The sequence below is a fragment of the Phoxinus phoxinus genome, assembly GCF_949152265.1.
Source record: "Phoxinus phoxinus genome assembly, chromosome: 19".
Lineage (NCBI taxonomy): Eukaryota > Metazoa > Chordata > Actinopteri > Cypriniformes > Leuciscidae > Phoxinus > Phoxinus phoxinus.
Genome location: NC_136894.1, coordinates 9,657,588 through 9,676,209, shown reverse-complemented (window position 1 = coordinate 9,676,209; position 18,622 = coordinate 9,657,588). Strand labels below are relative to the sequence as shown.

Here is an 18,622-nt window from a genome sequence, read left to right as displayed (position 1 = left end):
GCTTTAAAACATAACAGACAAAAAGGAAAAGGAAAAAAAAAACATGTGTGATATTAGGTAACATTATGTAATTTTTCTCCTATTGAATGATTGAGATTTATGTCATGTAAACATCATCAGCTTTATCCTGTGTAAGTATGTGTGTTTGTGTCTGTAACTGATTGTATTTGAGTTGACAGACTCTTACATAGAGTGTATGGAGAAGGCATTGGCAGATAGAGACTGTTTGTATACAGTCTAGAAAAGACAGAGATAGAGTGTGTGTTACACGTGTGGTTTGCTCTTTCCTCTTTTTTCTTCTTCTTCTTCTCCCAGATTAATCAGCGCCCTGAAGAGGTGAACCCTTTTCCACGTAAACATGGCATGGTGGTGTGACACGGCTCATTAGCAAAGAAAATGGTGTATTCAGAGCAATGTGATTGTGGCTTTCTGTTAAGAGCTCACATATTTACAGGCCTCAGCATCGGTTCAGCGGGATGGTGCCAGCCGCAAATAATGTTTACACTTAATCTTCTCACAGAATTAGTGCTCAGAGAGCTAAAATAGTAAATTACGGCCTGATTACAGAACAACTGAACATGTGGCAACAAAATGCAAGCAGTCATTAGCTGGACGAATGAAGCGTTCAGCCGAAGTTGGTACACTGTTTGAAAAAGAATGATTTGCGAAACTTTAACGTGTAAACACTTGTTGCTGGATGAGGAAAGCATCTGTCATTATCTTCTGCTAGTTTTCTTTCACTGGATACATGATCAGTTTGTTGATGTGTCAAATAGATTAGCAATTTTCATGGGAGATATTTTGCTCTGGTTTTAAATATTTAAATGCAGTTTGTTTTCGTTAAATATTTACAACTCATAGTTTGACTAGAAATTTGTTTTAGACTGAAGCCTTTTCTAAGGCTGTAAAAGGGCTGAAGACCTAAATGTTTCCTCTTTAATTTACATGTGCCTCAAGTATCTTTCCTTTTCTTTCTTTTTTTTGCAGTGTGGAGTGGACCCATTTGAGCTTCTTGGTTCCCAAAAAAAATGAGATTCTCAGAGGAACCTGTAAGTCCCTGTTAACAGTTCTTCCATTTGGAACCCGAGAAAAGGAAAAGGTTTACAAGACACTTGTAATACACTACCATTCAAATGTCTGTGGACAGTTAGATTTTTTTTTTTTGAAGAAATTAATAATTTTATTCTGGAAGGATGCAGTATATTGATCAAAAGTGACATTAAAGACTTTTACATTGTTACATATTATTTTTTCAAATATATTTTTCATTTATTTATTTTGTACTTTTAAAGAATCCTGACAACATGTATAATGCTTTCTGCAAAATTACTAAACAAGACTGGAGTAATGGCTGCTGAAAATTCAGATTTGACATTAAAATATATTCATATATATATATATATATATATATATATATATATATATATATAAACTATATATACTGTATAAAATACTAATAGAAAATGGCTATTTTAAATTGTAATAATATTTCACGATTTTACTTTTTTTTTATCAAATAAATACTGCCTTGGTGAGCATAAAAACAGATTAAATCGTACCAAACTTTTTAATGGTAGTGTATATATTCTTTTCATAATAGGATATTTGAGGCACTTTCATTCTCCACTCCGGCAGTCTGAGGAACCTAAAAAGGTGCCTTCAAATATATTTTCATTTGTCGCATTATGACATAAAATCCATGTCAAGCTCAGGCTAATAATCAGTTTGACAGTGTTTGTCCTTCACAGTTAGCAGTATTTTTTTTATCAAGAAAATCCTAAATCTGTAAACCTCCTCCATAGACGAGGCATGAGGTAATGTGTCCTTCATTGTTTGGTATGTGAGTCCTGGTGGCTGTATTTTAGTAATGAACAAGAATGATTAAGGCACATAACCTTGAATTGAGATTGGCGTCTTGGCAGCTCAATCCGCAGCAAGGAATTGTCTGTTAAAATCATATGTATGAAAATCATTAGCATCAGCTCTGTGGCTAAGACTTTTGGAGATAAAGAAAGACATTTTTTTTGTAGTAATACAAAACCATAGGCAAAGTAAAATCTAGTTTTTAGATCTGGGCTGTTGCATTAGGAATTTAATAGGAGAAGGGAAGCCATTAAATCACAAGATGTCATCTTTACTTTTCAGAATTATTTCTGATATTAGAACAACATGTCGCACTGGAGGTAGAGAGCGATTATTATTTTTAGCCTCTAACATATGCCAGTATTCCACCAGAAACAAATTCGGTTCTAAAAAGCATTGACGAAGTGTAGGCTCTGCATGGAACACATTAGTCTCAGCTCGTGTCATGAGCGCAGACGGATTGACTTTACAGGCTCAATCAGATACTCTGGCTGAGGAAAACACAGAGCCTCATGCGCATTTCAGGCTCTTTAAAACACTGTGCTTCAGATCTACTCCGATTACTTACTTCGTGAAAAGGGGTTTTTAATTTTTATTTCAGATTGCAACTTTTGTAGTGCATTGCAAACGCATCAGCAACAACTTTGGTAACTAAACTGTAAATCACAACTAATGATTTAATAAATGGGTAAATAAATAAATAAAAAGAATAGACAAGAAATTAAAACATGAACTGTTACATAGCATAAATGTCAGGGGAAAAAATCTTGCACAAAAGTAGTGAATCTTACTGATATTTTAAGTGTAAAAAAAAAATCTAAATATTGAATATTTATTTTATTTCGAACAACAAAAAAAGATACAAATAAAATATAAAAATACTATGTTGCAACATACCGAAAGAAAAAAACAATATCTATAAAGTATTTATATACTTTATAGTGTGTGTGTGTGTGTGTGTGTGTGTGTGTGTGTGTGTGTGTGTGTGTGTGTGTGTGTGTGTGTGTGTGTGTGTGTGTGTGTGTGTGTGTAAATCCTTTTAATTAATTGTTAATTCAATAAACTTTAAAAAACATTTTTCAATTACATATGTATTTGATATCTTTTGGCAAATTATCAATTCTATGTCTGCAAATAGAAGATTTATGTATTTGATTTGAATGATCTTTCTAGGTTTAGTGCCATATTAGTTTATCATTTAGAAATGAAATTATTGTCATACTAAAATGTTGATTAAGTACAACAATAACTTCATCAAAGTGTTCAAGAATGGATTTTGTCGGATCACATGACAACACTTTAGATTTTTTAATAGCTGTATAGTTCCTACACAGTCTCCTATAAATTGACTCGAGCATAGCAGAGATTTCTGAGGACTCTATATTTTCTCAGTCTTTGTGTGTTAATATGAAACGCATCACTTCCTCCTCCTTTGACTCCTTTCATCCTCTCATTACAAAGCAGTGCACATTACAATAAACCCGCTTCGAGTATCCTATTGGAAATGTCTGTCTGAGGTCTGGCATTAACAGATACCAGAGTTAGTGGTTTCGTCTCCGAGCTCCTTTTCCACTCAGCTAATGAGCGTCACGGGGCCTTTTAAAAATAGAACGTGTTTTAATACGAACCGAAACAGAATGACACTAAAATTACAATGTATAAAATGACAAACTGATACAATCTAAAAGACTACAAATATGAAATGCATGACACTAAATCATTAAAAGTTTCACATTATCCTCCAACCTCCTAATTATCTTCCAAAACAGCCAAAATAAAATCCCGGAAAGCATCGCCGCTCTATTTTAACCATAATCTGTCTGGTTTTACTCTTGTACATGTGTGATTGACACCGACAGGCTCTTCGAAATCCAACAAAATCTAATAAGCATTAGCCTGTCACACACACATTCAAAAAATTGGCCACCAGGTGAGAGGACTCACCTGCAGAAAATCCCTTCTCCCCAGGGACCTGTCAAATTAGCAGTTAGCTATTACGGAGGCTTATGTCTTGGACCCGTAGAGAGGGAGAGAATGAGGAAGGAAAGTCAGACTCGCACAACCTCTCAGAGGCCTGGGGCAATGACACGGCGCAGGGTCTGAGGCAAAACCGAAACCATGTGAACATTAATACGCACCCGGGGGCCGTTCTCGGAGATTACTTTACATAACGACTAATTGACCTAATTTGTTGAATAAACACTATATTTTCTTTTGAAGCTTAATACAGGACCACTGGACATAGCAGTCACTCTGAGCCGGGCAGCGACACCCACATCGGGTTTTGGCGGTCTGCTAAAGTCATTTCCCCTCAAAATGAACCTAATTTCCTCTCTGGGTTAAGGCTCATGCGTGTTTGGTTCACCACAGTCATCTAAATGCAGAGATAGTGCTGAATGTAAAGGATGTGTGGACAAGACCGACAGCGGTCAATGTTTCTGAAACGCACAATGTAAACTATTGAATCGCAAAGTTTGGGTTGAAAAAAGACCTGGTAATTGTGTAAAAAACTGTTTCAAAATATAAGGATGGCTTTTCAAGCTAATGCAGCTTGGTGGAAAGTCCACAGCTACGTTTTATTTGATTTATTATTATATTTTTACACCAGCTGCGCTACACCAATCATAAAAGTGCTAAATTACCGGTCCAAGCGAGTTCTGGATTCAATAAAACTGGGATAAATTATTTATTTATTTTATCCAATGAAGAATTCCAAGGCCTTTTATTTTTAATTAAATGTACAGCTAAGTTGCAAAAAAATATTCTAAAATGATCAACTATGAACTTGCCGCAAGACTATATTTTAATAACTTTATTAGACATTGAAAGGAGATTAAACACTTTTATTTTCCATTTTGCCAGCTTTTTTTGTAATTGCAATGCATTCATGAGCAACACTTTCTTCAGCAAGTTTTCACCACATAAAAAATGAGATCCTTTATGATCTTTGCATTGCTAGAGTTATTTCATTGTGGTTGAAATCTATAAAGTGAAATTAAAACGGTGTTAAAAAAATGAATTGCTCCCCCAACCCATAACACTCACTTGATTGTTTTGAATTTTTGCAGTATGAAAACTTAATAAAAGACAATAAAAATGTTTTTGTTTTCAGAAACTCATTCATTAAATCTGTAATTTTCCTGTACTGCATGTCAACTTAGATTAAAATTAGTTTTCATGCCTTGATCAAAGCAAAATACTTTTTTTTTTCTGACAAGCAAAAATTATTTTGGGTTCATTGAGCATTCTGGGAGAGAAATATGGTTTTCCATCTCAGAAATACATAAGAGAATGAACAGCATCTGTGTTTTCAAGGATTTTTTTTTTTTTTTTTCAAATGACCAGTGTATCTATTTCTAGACAGATTTATAGAAATCTGCATATTGTTTTACGTCTCCAACAGCAAGTCTTGTCATTTGCAGGGTAGACATACTGTCAGTATCATATTTTATTAGTTGTTAATGAATATAATTTAAAATACAAAGATGCTTTTATATGATAGTCATTACATTACATTAAAAAAATTTTAGCAATGCAAACTTATTCTGTCTCATGCAGACTGGAAGCGGTTAAGTCAAATATTGTTGTATTTGCTTTTCTTTCTTTTTTTTTTACAGACATTTTGGTGGAAAATTATCCTTTTCACAGTCCGAAAGAATTCCAGGACATTACAAGATGATGCTGACAATCTAGATGATTTTGGGTAAACGCACAGACAGATAGACACAAGTTAGCACCCCAGTCCTTCGTCCCACCCTTTAGACCCCCATAACCATTCCACGCTCACTCCTTGGCAGCTTACTCAACTCATTTCTTAGAAAAAGTGTCCATGGGATCAGATAGCCCGAGTCCAAAATATCGTACCCCCGTTTTCATGAGCCCAGAACTAGTTGGCTGGCCTCAGATTTATTGTACCTTGTCGTTCTGGAGGAAGATCGTATGCATGTGGTCAGTAGCGAGGAGCCTGCGACCCAACCTCCCTCTCATGTTACGCCCTATATATAACATCTATTCCTCCAGCACCTCCGTTTAACCCCCCCTCCCACGTTCCCTCGCTCCAACTTCTCCAGAAGCGCTGTATCCACTCGGGCCCAGACGGCTCTGTCTTTCCCTCTCCCTCTCTTTTCTCTCTCTCTCCCATCTGTCACCCGAGCTTCCTCTTGCAGGCTGTGTGTGTTTACCCTCTTTTTCGGCCTGGCAACGGGGCTGCATGCTCAGGATTACCGGAGGCCTTGCCTTTCATCGCCGCCCGCTCCCTCTTCCTTTCGCCGTTGACTCCTGGACTACGGTGGAAACGGGTGCGAGGCTGTGTTTTTGGGGCTTTTCGGCTTCCCTGGTTTCTCGAAGAGTCTGGAGTTAAGTGGAACCGTCGACACTAAGAGAACATGGATCATTCTCTGTTCGGATGCCTTCGGAGCCCGCACGCCCCATCCCAAGCCCTGCACCCGGCGTTCACCCAGTCCTCCCTGGCGCTGCACGGGCGCTCCGACCACGTCTCCTACCCTGACCTCCCAGGACCCTCGCCGCCCTGCAGCTACGCTGGGGAGGAGGGCAGCTTCGGAGGACATCATCACAGGGTTCACCCCACTCCGCAGCATCCACACCTCTCGCAGCATCAGTCCTCCTGGCACGTCCCGCAGATGCCGGCGATTGACGGCGAGCGCCTCAATCTCTGCCTGCCGCACCGCGAGTCTTCGGCTCCAGAACTGTGTGGAGCGGGTTCACAGGGCATGTGCGCGGGTAACCCAACGCTCACCGGTAGTGACCCTTCTGGGGTGTCATGTGTCCCTGGAGAATACGGGAGACAGAACATGTCGCCTGCTGAGCCGGAGAGACGCAATAGCAAAGGAAAGAGTGACAGCTCAGGTATGTTTTTTTTCTTATGCATCCAGTATAAAAATCATTGAATTTTATTTCTAATTTTTTTGTTAAATTGGAAATTATCAAATTGCATTATTTACGATATAAATAATTCAAGTGCTTGTCATGACTGGAGAGTTTTATTACTCATCAGATTTATTCAGAACAGTTTAAGTAAAGGACTTACTGACTTTGGTCAGTAATACAGGATTTCATCATATTTTATATTTTCTGTAATCTGGCCTTGGAAAAGAGAATTGGGTGTTTGGAATTAGAATTTGAATTGAGCACCACATTTTTTTCAAGACACTATGAATTTGAAATGAAATGTAATTTTGTTAATATGAAGGGAAATGCACATATGCACCAAATTATAAGTTTAATATAACTTCAGAAAATATTATTTTGCAATATTTTGTGATAATTAAAAAATTAAAAATGATAAATGTATTAAAAATTTAGAATTTACAAATTAGAGTACCTTCTGTCATAAAATTAATTAAAATAGGGAAAAAAATAGAATTATTATTATTAGTTTTAAATGTATAGAAATTGGTCCATATCAAGACAGTTTAAACATACTATATGTAGTAAATGGATTTAATTTTATTTCTGCAGTATTTAACATGGGATAATTCAATACAACTGCCCTGTGTTAGAAAAGACATAAGCAGACAATTAAACTGAAGAAAAAACTAGTACCAGAGAAAAGAAAAGGCTGTGTGATAATCAAACTCATAGTAGTTTAAGAGAAAAATCTAACGTTTTACACATTTGACATTCAGATCAGATTCACACGCATAAATCGTTCTAATCCATCCATGAACCATATAGAGGAGCGTGCGAGCTTTACAAATATATCAAACTGAGCAGTTGTATAAATACGGTCAAAAGCAGCTTGATAAGTCTAGAGATATGTCGAGTATTTTAGAGAAAATGCTTCTTAAAATATGAATGAATCTGAGGCAATAAAGCAAAAGGAACGGAATCCAGAACGGGCCGGACACGGCACAGTCGTGTTTTAATGGCAGGGCCTGGTGCTGTGAGGCTGCCCTGTTTCTTTCTCTCATCAGTCTCAGAGGTGTAAGTCACTCTGGCATTTACCCTCAGGTCTTTAATAGAGCACAGGTGAAAGCCGCTTTAAATGCTCACACTGCCCGCAGCTGCGCTTTTGATACCCCCCAAATGCATACGCACCATTTACGGCTGGGGGAAACCGTTAGAGCTGCAGCTGGACAGGTTTTATATAAAATGTGACCCTTAAATTTCAAGAACAATAGAAAATGTCACACCTGGTGATCTAAGTGGTTTGACATTGACGTATAGACTTTAAAAACAGAGGTGCAGGAAAAAAAGAATTGTGAATGTCTTCAGAAAAATATCACTGTTGTGTGTAAAATTATAAAGACGAAAGTTTCTGAGATTGAACTCAAGGTTTTTGTCACCTTTACAGTTAGTTGAACTGAATTACTCCATCTTATAGGCTACTGTACATCCAAAAATCGTTTTTTTTTTTCATCTCATGATGCTGTAGCTTTTCATCCAGGTGCCTGTAATTTATGGCTTGATGGCATACTGATGGATAGGCCCAATGGTGGTAGAAATTTCCAGAAGGCTCCTGTTGGCACTTGCTGTGCCTTTATACCAAATCTAATTTCCTCCAGTCTGTTGGCAGTTATCAAAGGCAGTGTGGTTTCCATTTAAAGCCGTGTCATATGTCGTGATGTTGCAGCGATAGCCTGAACAGATTATAGATTATTCCGAAAAGTGATGTTGCATATGAAATACGATTTTTAAAGCTCATAATCTTGTGTACTATAAAAAAACGTGGATTTCTAGAGCAGTTGTATTTCTCTGCCGCTTTCAAAGGAGCCACAAATTCGACATCACACTCGTCTTTGAAAGGCAAGCTTAAAAATAATAATTGCAAACATATTTTCTTTTTTTTAAACGAATTGATTTGTATAGGGCTCTCCCAGTCTATTAACTGCTTTACTTTGTCAGTCACATTATAAAAAAAAGTCAATTTTTTTTTTAAAAGGGAGGGCGAGAGAGATTTGAAAATAAGTAGAGTAAAGAAAAGGCTGTGATAATAAAACTCACAGTAGTTTTAGATCATATATTTTTCATAGAAAATGTACATACTGTACAGTTATAAGGAATTGTATAATAATGAAAATCATATTAGCCACTTTTCACATACTCCACTGTGGTATCCTGTGATTGTTACCTTTTAAAAGATTTTTCTACCTTATCAATCCCCTAAAAAATATTTTTTTTTGGAGTTACTGTATTTAAGTTGATTCAATATGTTTGATTTGAGTCCAATAAAATAATTTAGAGGTTACCACATAATGTACTTTTTAAAAGTTGAATTAATATACTTTGCTCACTGACAAACAATTCAGTTCCGTTGTTACTTTTAAAGAAATGCTTCAGGCAGCACCAAACTGTTCTATTTTGCACTTTTTCTTTTTAAATGAATTATTTCAAATGAAACTAATAAATGAAGGGATCCAACTCTGTGATTCTAAACCCTCCTGTACATGTTCCTATGCACCTGAATAATACAAACGTTATATATATAACTATAATATATTAACAAGCTTCAATCTACACAGTTACGGTTGAATTTGATCATTTTTGGACCAATCAGAAATGTTCCTTGAGAGCGTTTCATGCATTCTGTCAAAAGAGAAGTGTGTGGAAAATGAAGAGTAAATTGATCTGATTGTTGGAGAGTGTGAACGAAGCCCTGTTGATTCAGGCCAGATTTGAGAGCATGTGCTTCGTTCTCTTGCCATCCTCCGTCTGCTAAAAACACCAGAGCCATATCGCCATAATAAATGGTGATTGGCAGGCCAAATTGTTCCGCTTTCATTTTTATTTTTGTTCGTTTATTTTATTTCAGAGCCCTGCAGTTTATCACACCATCTTATTATTTCACCCTTTTTGCTTTCTCTTATGTTTTTTTTCTTTTTCTGTGCGTTTACAGCGGCTGGAAAGTGATCTGTTTTTCATTTCAGATTCCCAGGATGGGAGCTATAAGTCAGACGTGAGCAGTAAACCTAGGAAGGAGCGCACAGCGTTCACCAAGGAACAGATCCGAGAGCTGGAATCAGAATTCGCTCACCACAACTATCTGACGCGGCTTAGACGTTACGAAATCGCTGTCAACCTTGACCTCACAGAGAGACAAGTACGTTCAACGCTGAGCCTGTTTTCAGATGTTACCAGGAGACATACAGTAACAATGGCACTTCCATTGGCCTTGAAAAATGTTCTTAGATTGATGGGTAAAAAAGAAAAACTTTGCATAAAGGCTGACTCCATTTAATGTGATCAAGTCGTAAAAAGTGATAAACGCAATGTTAAATGTTAGCAATTCTCAACCAATTAAATTGTATGCCCTCATTTACTGATATAAATCTCAAAGTATTATAGTATGAGCTCTCTAAAAATATGTTTTACGTTAGAAATAGAGCCCTGTGTCGAAGGGTCCAGTTCCCTATATGATATAGCCTACTCATTTGGGTTGAGGGAGGTATTCCCACTTGTAAAAAAAATTATAATCATTTGAATGGTCATCGGATCCTGTAAATAACCCTGACAGTGAAGTCTGACAAACTGTCAAATGTAGCCATATGTTAAACCTCAGGTTCAACTACAGTAGAATATATTTTTTTTATGCAAAGCCATTTTTTTTTAAGAATATTTTTTTTCTAATGGCTTTTATTAAAAAAAGACAGAAGGGAAACAACAGGGAGAGAGAGAATGGACAACATGAGTGGGACATGATCCATGCTGGATCATGAGCACTTTTTTATTGAAAAATTAAACTATCCCTTTATTTATATATGTATATATATATATATATATATATATATATATATATATATATATATATATATATATATATACAAATAAAGGGATAGTTTAATTTTGATTAATATAATGATATGTGTGGGTGCATATATACACCCTTTTTTAGATTTTTTTTTTTATCAACTCAAAAATATACTATGGAACGATATTCCGTATACCAAAAAAAAATTCACTGGAGTAAAAACCAGCTCCAGTCTTCCATATTAATCTTTAAACGTATTTAAAATTAGACAGTGGTGAAGTTCACTGTACAAGTGCTTTCTTCATAATGTCCCACACACCCACTCCAGAGTTTAGGATCTTTCCAGTTGAGTCTTGACCTAAAAAGAAGCACTTTAAGCAACTCACCTAGGATTTGCCTTTTTGTGTTTCATTCCCATTACTCCTTCCTACTCCTGCACAATTGCTTCCTATCCACTGACTCTCAGCACAGATCCAAGAAATCTAGACGTGGGTTGATCTCAGATCTTAAACAACAAAGTCTTTAAAAAATCAGCCCTTTCTGTGCACATTCGTTGTATTGGGTTTATATTAACAATTTATGTCACACACACACACACACACACACACACACACACACACACACACACACACACACACACACACACACACACACACACACACACACACACACACACACACACTAATATAAATGAAATGTGAAATATGGGAGCGTGTAGTTGCAAAAGAGTTCTCAGTTCTCACACTTAAAGTTTTTGTCGTGTAAGGAAATCTGCCGACTCATTTAAGAGCTCACTCTAAAATACCTGCGCTGCGCTTCCTAAAATAACCTTCTCAGCCTGAAATAGTCCCCTGTCAAGCCTTAGGTGGGGGGTGAGGCGCCGCAACTCGGTCCAGATCTGATCGACCCGTTTTAGGCAGCAGCTTGATCATCACAGTGGAGACGCAAATACAGAGAAAAGTGTCAAGTCAGGACCTGGAACATGGGTCAACGGGCGACCAGGACTTTTGCATCAGCACATAACTGACCAGGTGGAAATAGCCTAGAGAGCCAATCCTAGTCCCCACGAGAGCCAATCATATCGCTGCTCCACCAAACTTCCCAGAAGTCTGCTCCAAAAGAAAAACACAAGAGCAGATCCACTGTGACTTTGAGAGAGTTTAAAGATTAAAAGCAGATATGAAGGACCCTTCGAATCTATCCGCAAAGCACAAAATGAGGTGATTTGCTTGGTTTATGTATGTGGTCTATACGTGTGGGATCTGAGTGCTGTGTTGGCAGAAAGCTTGAAATCTGTCGCTCATCCAATCTGATACACGGGCATAGTATGAAGGGGGTTCTGATACAGATAGCATGATGGTGGTTTTAGAGTGGGGGTCTACATGCCAAAACAACTCTTTCTGGAAAGTGCCATAACACACACCCTTACACACGTTCCCACAAAGTGGCGTTGAGTTTCCCTGATGCAGATCTTGGGCGCCTGCGTTGCTAAGACACCAATAACGCCTTATAAACAGTGTGTGTAATTGACTACTGTATAATAGCTTTGCCAAAATTGTTTCCTAATGAGCAAACAACGCTTATTTATTAATTTATTAATGTGTTGGTTCACCCGAAAATGAAAGTTCAGTCATTTTAACTCACCCTCATGTCGTTCCAAACCCGTAAGACTTTCCTTCATCTTCTAAACACAAATTAATTTCAGATTTCATCTTGATCGTTTAGATCGTAAAACTAATCCATATGAATCGAGCGGTTTAGTCAAAATTTTCTAAAGAGACTCGATCGCTTTATATGATGACCGGATTTAATTTAGGCTTTTATTCACATATAAACATTGATCAGCGAACATAAACAGAAGCTCAACCGAACCTGCTTGACGGTCAAGAAACAACCTCATTAGTTCTTGAGGAAGTAACCTGGCGTAACACACGAGAATGGACATGCTTGAGCTTCCGTTTGCCACAACTGATGTGTGTTGATGAATACTTTTTTGTGAATAAAAGCCTAAATTCAATCTGTTCATCATATAAAGTGATCGCGTCTTTTCATAAAATTTGGACTAAACCGCTCAATTCATATGGATTTGTTTTTACGATCTCTTTAACTTTTTGTCAAAATGGTAGTTGCATAGCTGTCAATGGACGGACAGAAATCTCTCAGATTTCATCAAAAAGATCTTGATTTGTGTTTCGAAGATGAACAAAAGACTTCCAGGTTTGGAGCAACATGAGGGTGAGTAATTAATGATAGAATATGAATTTGTGGGTGAACAAACCCTTTTATTTAAATTTTTTTTTAAAACCTATTCTTAATTATTCTTATGAGTACTTACTATAGTACAGGGTTGGCAAAAAAATTCAGAGTATAAAAATGCTCCTTTGCTGTTATTTCTTTCAGTTGAGTGTGAATTTCATTTTGAATCGGCCACAGGACGTTTTACAGGAACTTTACTGAAGTGCAATTCAAAGATATTCACACAAAAGTTGCAATAAATAAAATAATAATAAAACAAAATGACATCATTCATTTATGCGCACTCTAAAATATGCAAAATAAATTATTTACCTGGATATATTTCTGTAATTTTCCTGTTAAAATCATTTAAAATGGCCATAATATGTGTTTAAAATTAAATCCAAATAAATGTACAATTATATTAATATTATATAATTATTATATTTTTGTAATACAATTAGAGCATTTATGGATAAGAAGTTCCATAAATAGTTCATTTATTAAATATGTTAGAATACAATACAAATTAGGTAGGTAGCATTTCAAATATTGATTCTTGACTTATTTCAGCTACTTGCCAAATCAATATTTCTCATCTTCGTTTAGTTTAAATACTAACTTAATTAAAAAAAAAAACATATATAAATAAAATCTAATTTCAAGTATTACCAAAAACTATACTAGTATATCAAATGATACTAAAATATGATAACATGTTTATCCCATTATCCCATTATCCAATTCATATATAGAAATGAAATGTACTATTAAAAATGACACTAACAGCAGTTGTATGTATTTATTTGACTAACTACTTGAATTTCTGCATTCTGATTGTTTTCTATATACTTAATATGACTACTTGAACATCATTTCTCTTTCCTGCAGGTAAAGGTGTGGTTCCAGAACCGAAGGATGAAATGGAAGCGGGTGAAGGGAGGTCAGCAAGGGGCCGCTGCGCGCGAGAAAGAACTGGTGAATGTAAAGAAAGGAACTCTCTTGCCCTCCGAGTTTTCCCCAATGGTCGGACTACACCATCCCATCGGTTCTCCTAGCAATGAGGACGACAGTCACGACAGTGACCAGAGCTCCGAGCACGCACATTTATGATGCCCGGACTCCACCCAGTCACAACCTGGCAATTTCCTCAGGAATCAACTATGTTGGTACTCCGAAGGCTGTTAACAACTAGTACTGGGCCATGCTTTGTTATTTCACTCTGAGTGGTTAGGGTTTGTTCTTGGTCTGTGAAACAGATGCTCACTGGGTTGCAAACCAGAGCTCAGCCCCCAATGGCACCAAACTTTGAAGATTAGTCTAAATAAACGTCAAAGGGGTTTAAAGGTGGCCACACTTTTCAAGAGACTATGCATTCATCCACGTTTGACTCTTAAGATTGACATTGTAAATAAATGTATAAGTTTGAATGTTGTAAACATTCCACACAAGTGCCTTGGGGAGGATTTTTGCACTGTTTTAAGTTTTTGCCTAACTGATTGCTACTGTATTTTCGCAGATTTTGATAAAAAAATATATAATTGATTACAAAATAGATCTACATAATCTGTGACAGCACAGAATATGTATTGTAAAGAAAAAAAATCATTAATGACCAAGTGGTCTAGATTATTTGTTGATTAATTGATGAATTAGAATGAAACAAAGTAGTTTTTAGACTGACAAATGTCCGTGTTTTTTCCCCCTCCACAATATGGGTACGTTTGGATTATCAAATGGACTGAAAGTGACATATGCAGCATAGTGATAAACATTTAATTTAGAAGGATAATTAAAGGATAATTTTCACTTGCCTTTCCTAATGCGTGTGTACTTGAGGACTGCAAATAATTTTCCATGATCACCGAAGGAGTCATTACAAAATAAATACACTACAGTTCAAATGGTTGGGGTTGCTTTTTGAAATAAGTCTCTTATGCTCACCAAGACTGCATTAATTTGATCAAAAATGAAGTAAAACAGACATTTTGTGAAATATTATTACAATTCATAATTTGAAGCTGAATTTTCAGCATCAATGTCAAGATGCATGTGCTGCTTAATATTTTTGTGGAAACCATGATCATTTATTTTTTTCAGGATTCTTTAGAATGAATAGAAAGTTTAAAAGAACAGCATTTATTTAAAAAATAGAAATCCTATGTAACATTATAAAAGTCTTTACTGTCATTTATGCGATCAATTTAATAAATCATTGCATTTCTTTAAAAAAATCTTACTGCCCCCAAACTTTTGAATGGTAGTGTTCATATGAAGGCAACATTACAAATGGAATATTTTCTTTTGTTGTTCAGGTTTATGATTATAGTTCATATCTTTTATTTACCTTGTAAATAAAACAAATGTTAGGTATTTTGATTTCAACTTTTTTTTCATGAAGAAAAATAATAAAAAAAATAGAATAAAAACTAATTTGAAAGGCATTTTTTTTAAAGGAAATCTTACCAAACGTTGAAGAGGATTATGTGATGTAAATGTTGTGGAAAGCCATGTTAAAGAACTAATATTATGGTTTGGCGTTTCTGTGAAGACCACGTGAGTGAGCATTCTAATTTCTGGACTGCCACTTTATCGAGTCGGCCAACTTCTTGAACGTCGTTGCTCATATATGAGAGCAGCTGGTGATTCGATAGCTGTAGAAGTTTGGACTGGTTTGATTTGTGGCTTTGCCGTTCCCCCGACACATAGGCAAAACCCAGGCTAAGTGGATTTGTTTTCAGTTGTGGTCAAAGCCAGCCATGCATTTTCTCTCTGTGGAAGACGTTTTTGATTAGCCGTCCGATTTAGATGTTTGTGTATGATATACTGTGATCAAAGTGAGACGAAGAGCGATCCCCTTGGGGAAACAATTCGTGGCTTTACGAAATGAATGGGAAATATATTTATGACCCCTCAAACCCTGCCAAGCACCCAGCTGCACTGATCACAGCCGCGTCTAAACAACACATGATGAATATGGCCCGTCAGAAGCGGTCCCAAACAGACAAATCAATAAAAACACGAGCAAATAAACACAAATCAAGACAAACATGACTTTGGTATGAAAAATACACCCCGGACCACAAACAAAGTTGAGCACAAACAAACGGAGGTAAACGAGCAAGACTTTTTTCCTGTTTGTCTTTCCAAACAAACCTAACTTTCATAAGACTTTGTTGATTTGCTGTTGGTGTGATTTTTCTCTGCAATCGCTTTGAATACTGTGTAAAGAAGTAGGATCCCAAAAGGGATAGTCCATCCAAACATAATTACCCTCATGAAGTTCCAAATCTGTATGACTTTCTCTCTTCTCCCGAACACAAAAGAAGATATTTCGAAGAATGTTTCGGTTCCCATTGACTTTCATTATATTTTTTGACCATACATATGGAAGTCAATGAGAACCTAAAATGGTTGGTTACCAACATTCTTCACAATGTCTTCTTTTGTGTCCAGGATGACATGAGGGTGAGTAAAAGATAGAATTGAATGGACCTTTCACCAAAAAATATTTACTCAACATTATGTTATTACAAGCCTGTATGACTTTCTTTCTACCGTGGAACTGTTTTTAATTTTGGGTGAACTGTCCCTTTAATTCAGAGTTTAGTTCGTCTTGTTACTGACAAATGTAACCCAGAGCAATTATCTTGAAGCAATAAGCTCCAGGCACAGTTTTATTTGCACAGAGTGCAAGATAATCCCATTTCTTTCTTGCTTTCAAATAATTATGTAGGTTTATATTGTTCTCCTGAGCATCTAGAAACTTCCCAGTCAGTGAGTGCATTGCATGAGGAAGATGTTTTCTCTCTCTAATGCAGTTGTTTTGGAATACCTCTGGCCTGTTACTTTTTGATCCTGAATGAACCTTCTACCTTGACCCCACAGGGAACAACTTTCCTTTAACAGGAAGGGTAATGTTGTCATTTCTCCATGCCATGCCAAGAACAACATGGCCAACTGAAGAGTTTTCCACACAGGGTCTGAGTGTCTGCTCAGCCTCCTTCCAAAAAGTGATTTAGGATCATTTTCAGTGCAACTGTAGGTGTTGACGAATGATGTTCACTGAGGTACAATCCTCTGTATACCACGTGACTGTTGTTATTTTCCTTCTGGTGGCTGAACGTGCCCAATCTTTTCTTTGTCTTTCATCAAGGAACAAAAGAAACGGTTATGCAGGTAATGAAACGTTGGCATTTTATAGAGACTCTGCGTCGGTGAAAGACATGTCTCGAGAGTAAAATGGCTACGGATACGCCTGCTCTGAATTTGTCAGTTTCTACAAACCGTTTAGGTCAAGGCCAGGTCATGATGCATCTGGGACACGTTAAAAAAAGGCCGTCTGTGAAAAATCTACAACTGTTACATGTTTATTTAAGTAATTAGAAACAACTTGGAATTAAAATCATATCACATATGCTGTATTTAGCAGAATTTTGAGAATATCTATTAAGATTACACTCTTAAAAATAAAGATTCTTCATTGGCATTGATGGTTCCAATAAGAACCTTAAATATCCATGGAATCTATCATTCTTCTATGGCATCGCTGTGAAAACCCTTCACTGTAAAAAATGACATCAATAAGTCATTACAACATATGTTTTCACATTACTTCAACGCATTTGAAACTATATTCTTTAAGTTATACGAGATTCACTGTAAAAAAATATTTTCATGATTTGTTATCACAATTTTTTTTTTATCTTTTGTCAAATCAACTTCGATAACTAATGTGTAAAGATAACATCATATTTTGATTTTCTGTTTATTAAACCATTCTTAATTGTATTAACTCAATTTTAAGGCAACAAGGTAACTTGCTTTTTTAAGTTAAACCAACTTTTTTTTTACAGTGTACACAACTTAATTCGGTGTAATGTAATTTAATTTGAAATGACAGTCAAGTTGATTGTACTTAAGAATGGAAGGTAAGTGTTTTTCTTTTTTTAACAGTGTTTGAAACCTTTATTTTTAACCTTTTCCTTTATTCCAATGGATTTTTTTTAATTAACCTGCTTGAATAATGAGAATTATGCAGTGAGACAGATTTAATAATAGCAGTTCAGACCAATCCAGTGATGTGGTTTTATCATAATATCACATATTCTCTATTCGGCTAGGGCTCAGGAAACTCTTCTGAATCTTAAGAATATGGCCGGAGAATACAGGATGACGAAATGCAGGAAACCACAAACCCTCCAATAAACTGGCAGGGGACCATGACTGACGGCTGTTTTAGCCATTTAGAATCTTATTTATTGGCACAACAGTCACTTTTACTACAGAAGAATTTGGCCAAGAACTGAAACTAACAGCGTAAAATGTGACTTCACACCTGGAGCATTAAAACCACAAGTCACGAATATAATCCTCAGAACAGACAGGAGAAGGACTCCGATAATTATGGAATTGAATAAAAGCAAGAAAATATTATAATAGAAAAGTTTGCAGCCTATTTTACTTTTATTCCTGTAACGTTCACTTTAAATGACAACTGCCATTTAGGTCAAAATGGTTAAATGGCTTTTTTTGATGGGGTAAAATTAAAGGAATAAGTTCACTTAAAAATGACAATTCTGTCATCGTTTACTCACCCTATGAATTTCTTTCTTCTGCTGAACACAAAATAAGATTTTCAAAAGAATTTCAGTAACCAAACAGTTGATGGACCCCATTGATTTCCATAGTATATTTTTTCCTACTAAGTTAATGGGGCCCATCAACTGTTTCTTCAAAATATCTTCTTTTGTGTTCAGCAGAAGAAAGAAATTCATAGGATGAGTAAATGACGACAGAATTGTAATTTTTAAGTGA

The 18,622-nt window shown here is 36.2% G+C and overlaps 1 protein-coding gene across 1 annotated transcript in view; it reads left to right on the top strand.

Moving 5' to 3' along the window:
* Positions 1-15,203, top strand: part of meox2b (mesenchyme homeobox 2b) — a 32,932-nt gene extending 17,729 nt beyond the window's left edge. Inside the window, exons 2-5 of the mRNA XM_079590610.1 lie at positions 988-1,049; positions 5,481-6,729; positions 9,750-9,922; positions 13,697-15,203. Of these exons, the coding sequence (XP_079446736.1) occupies positions 6,249-6,729; positions 9,750-9,922; positions 13,697-13,918 (876 nt within the window). The 5' untranslated portion in view covers positions 988-1,049; positions 5,481-6,248 and the 3' untranslated portion in view covers positions 13,919-15,203. The remainder of the gene's footprint in view (positions 1-987; positions 1,050-5,480; positions 6,730-9,749; positions 9,923-13,696) is intronic.
* The last annotated feature ends 3,419 nt before the right edge of the window (positions 15,204-18,622 follow it).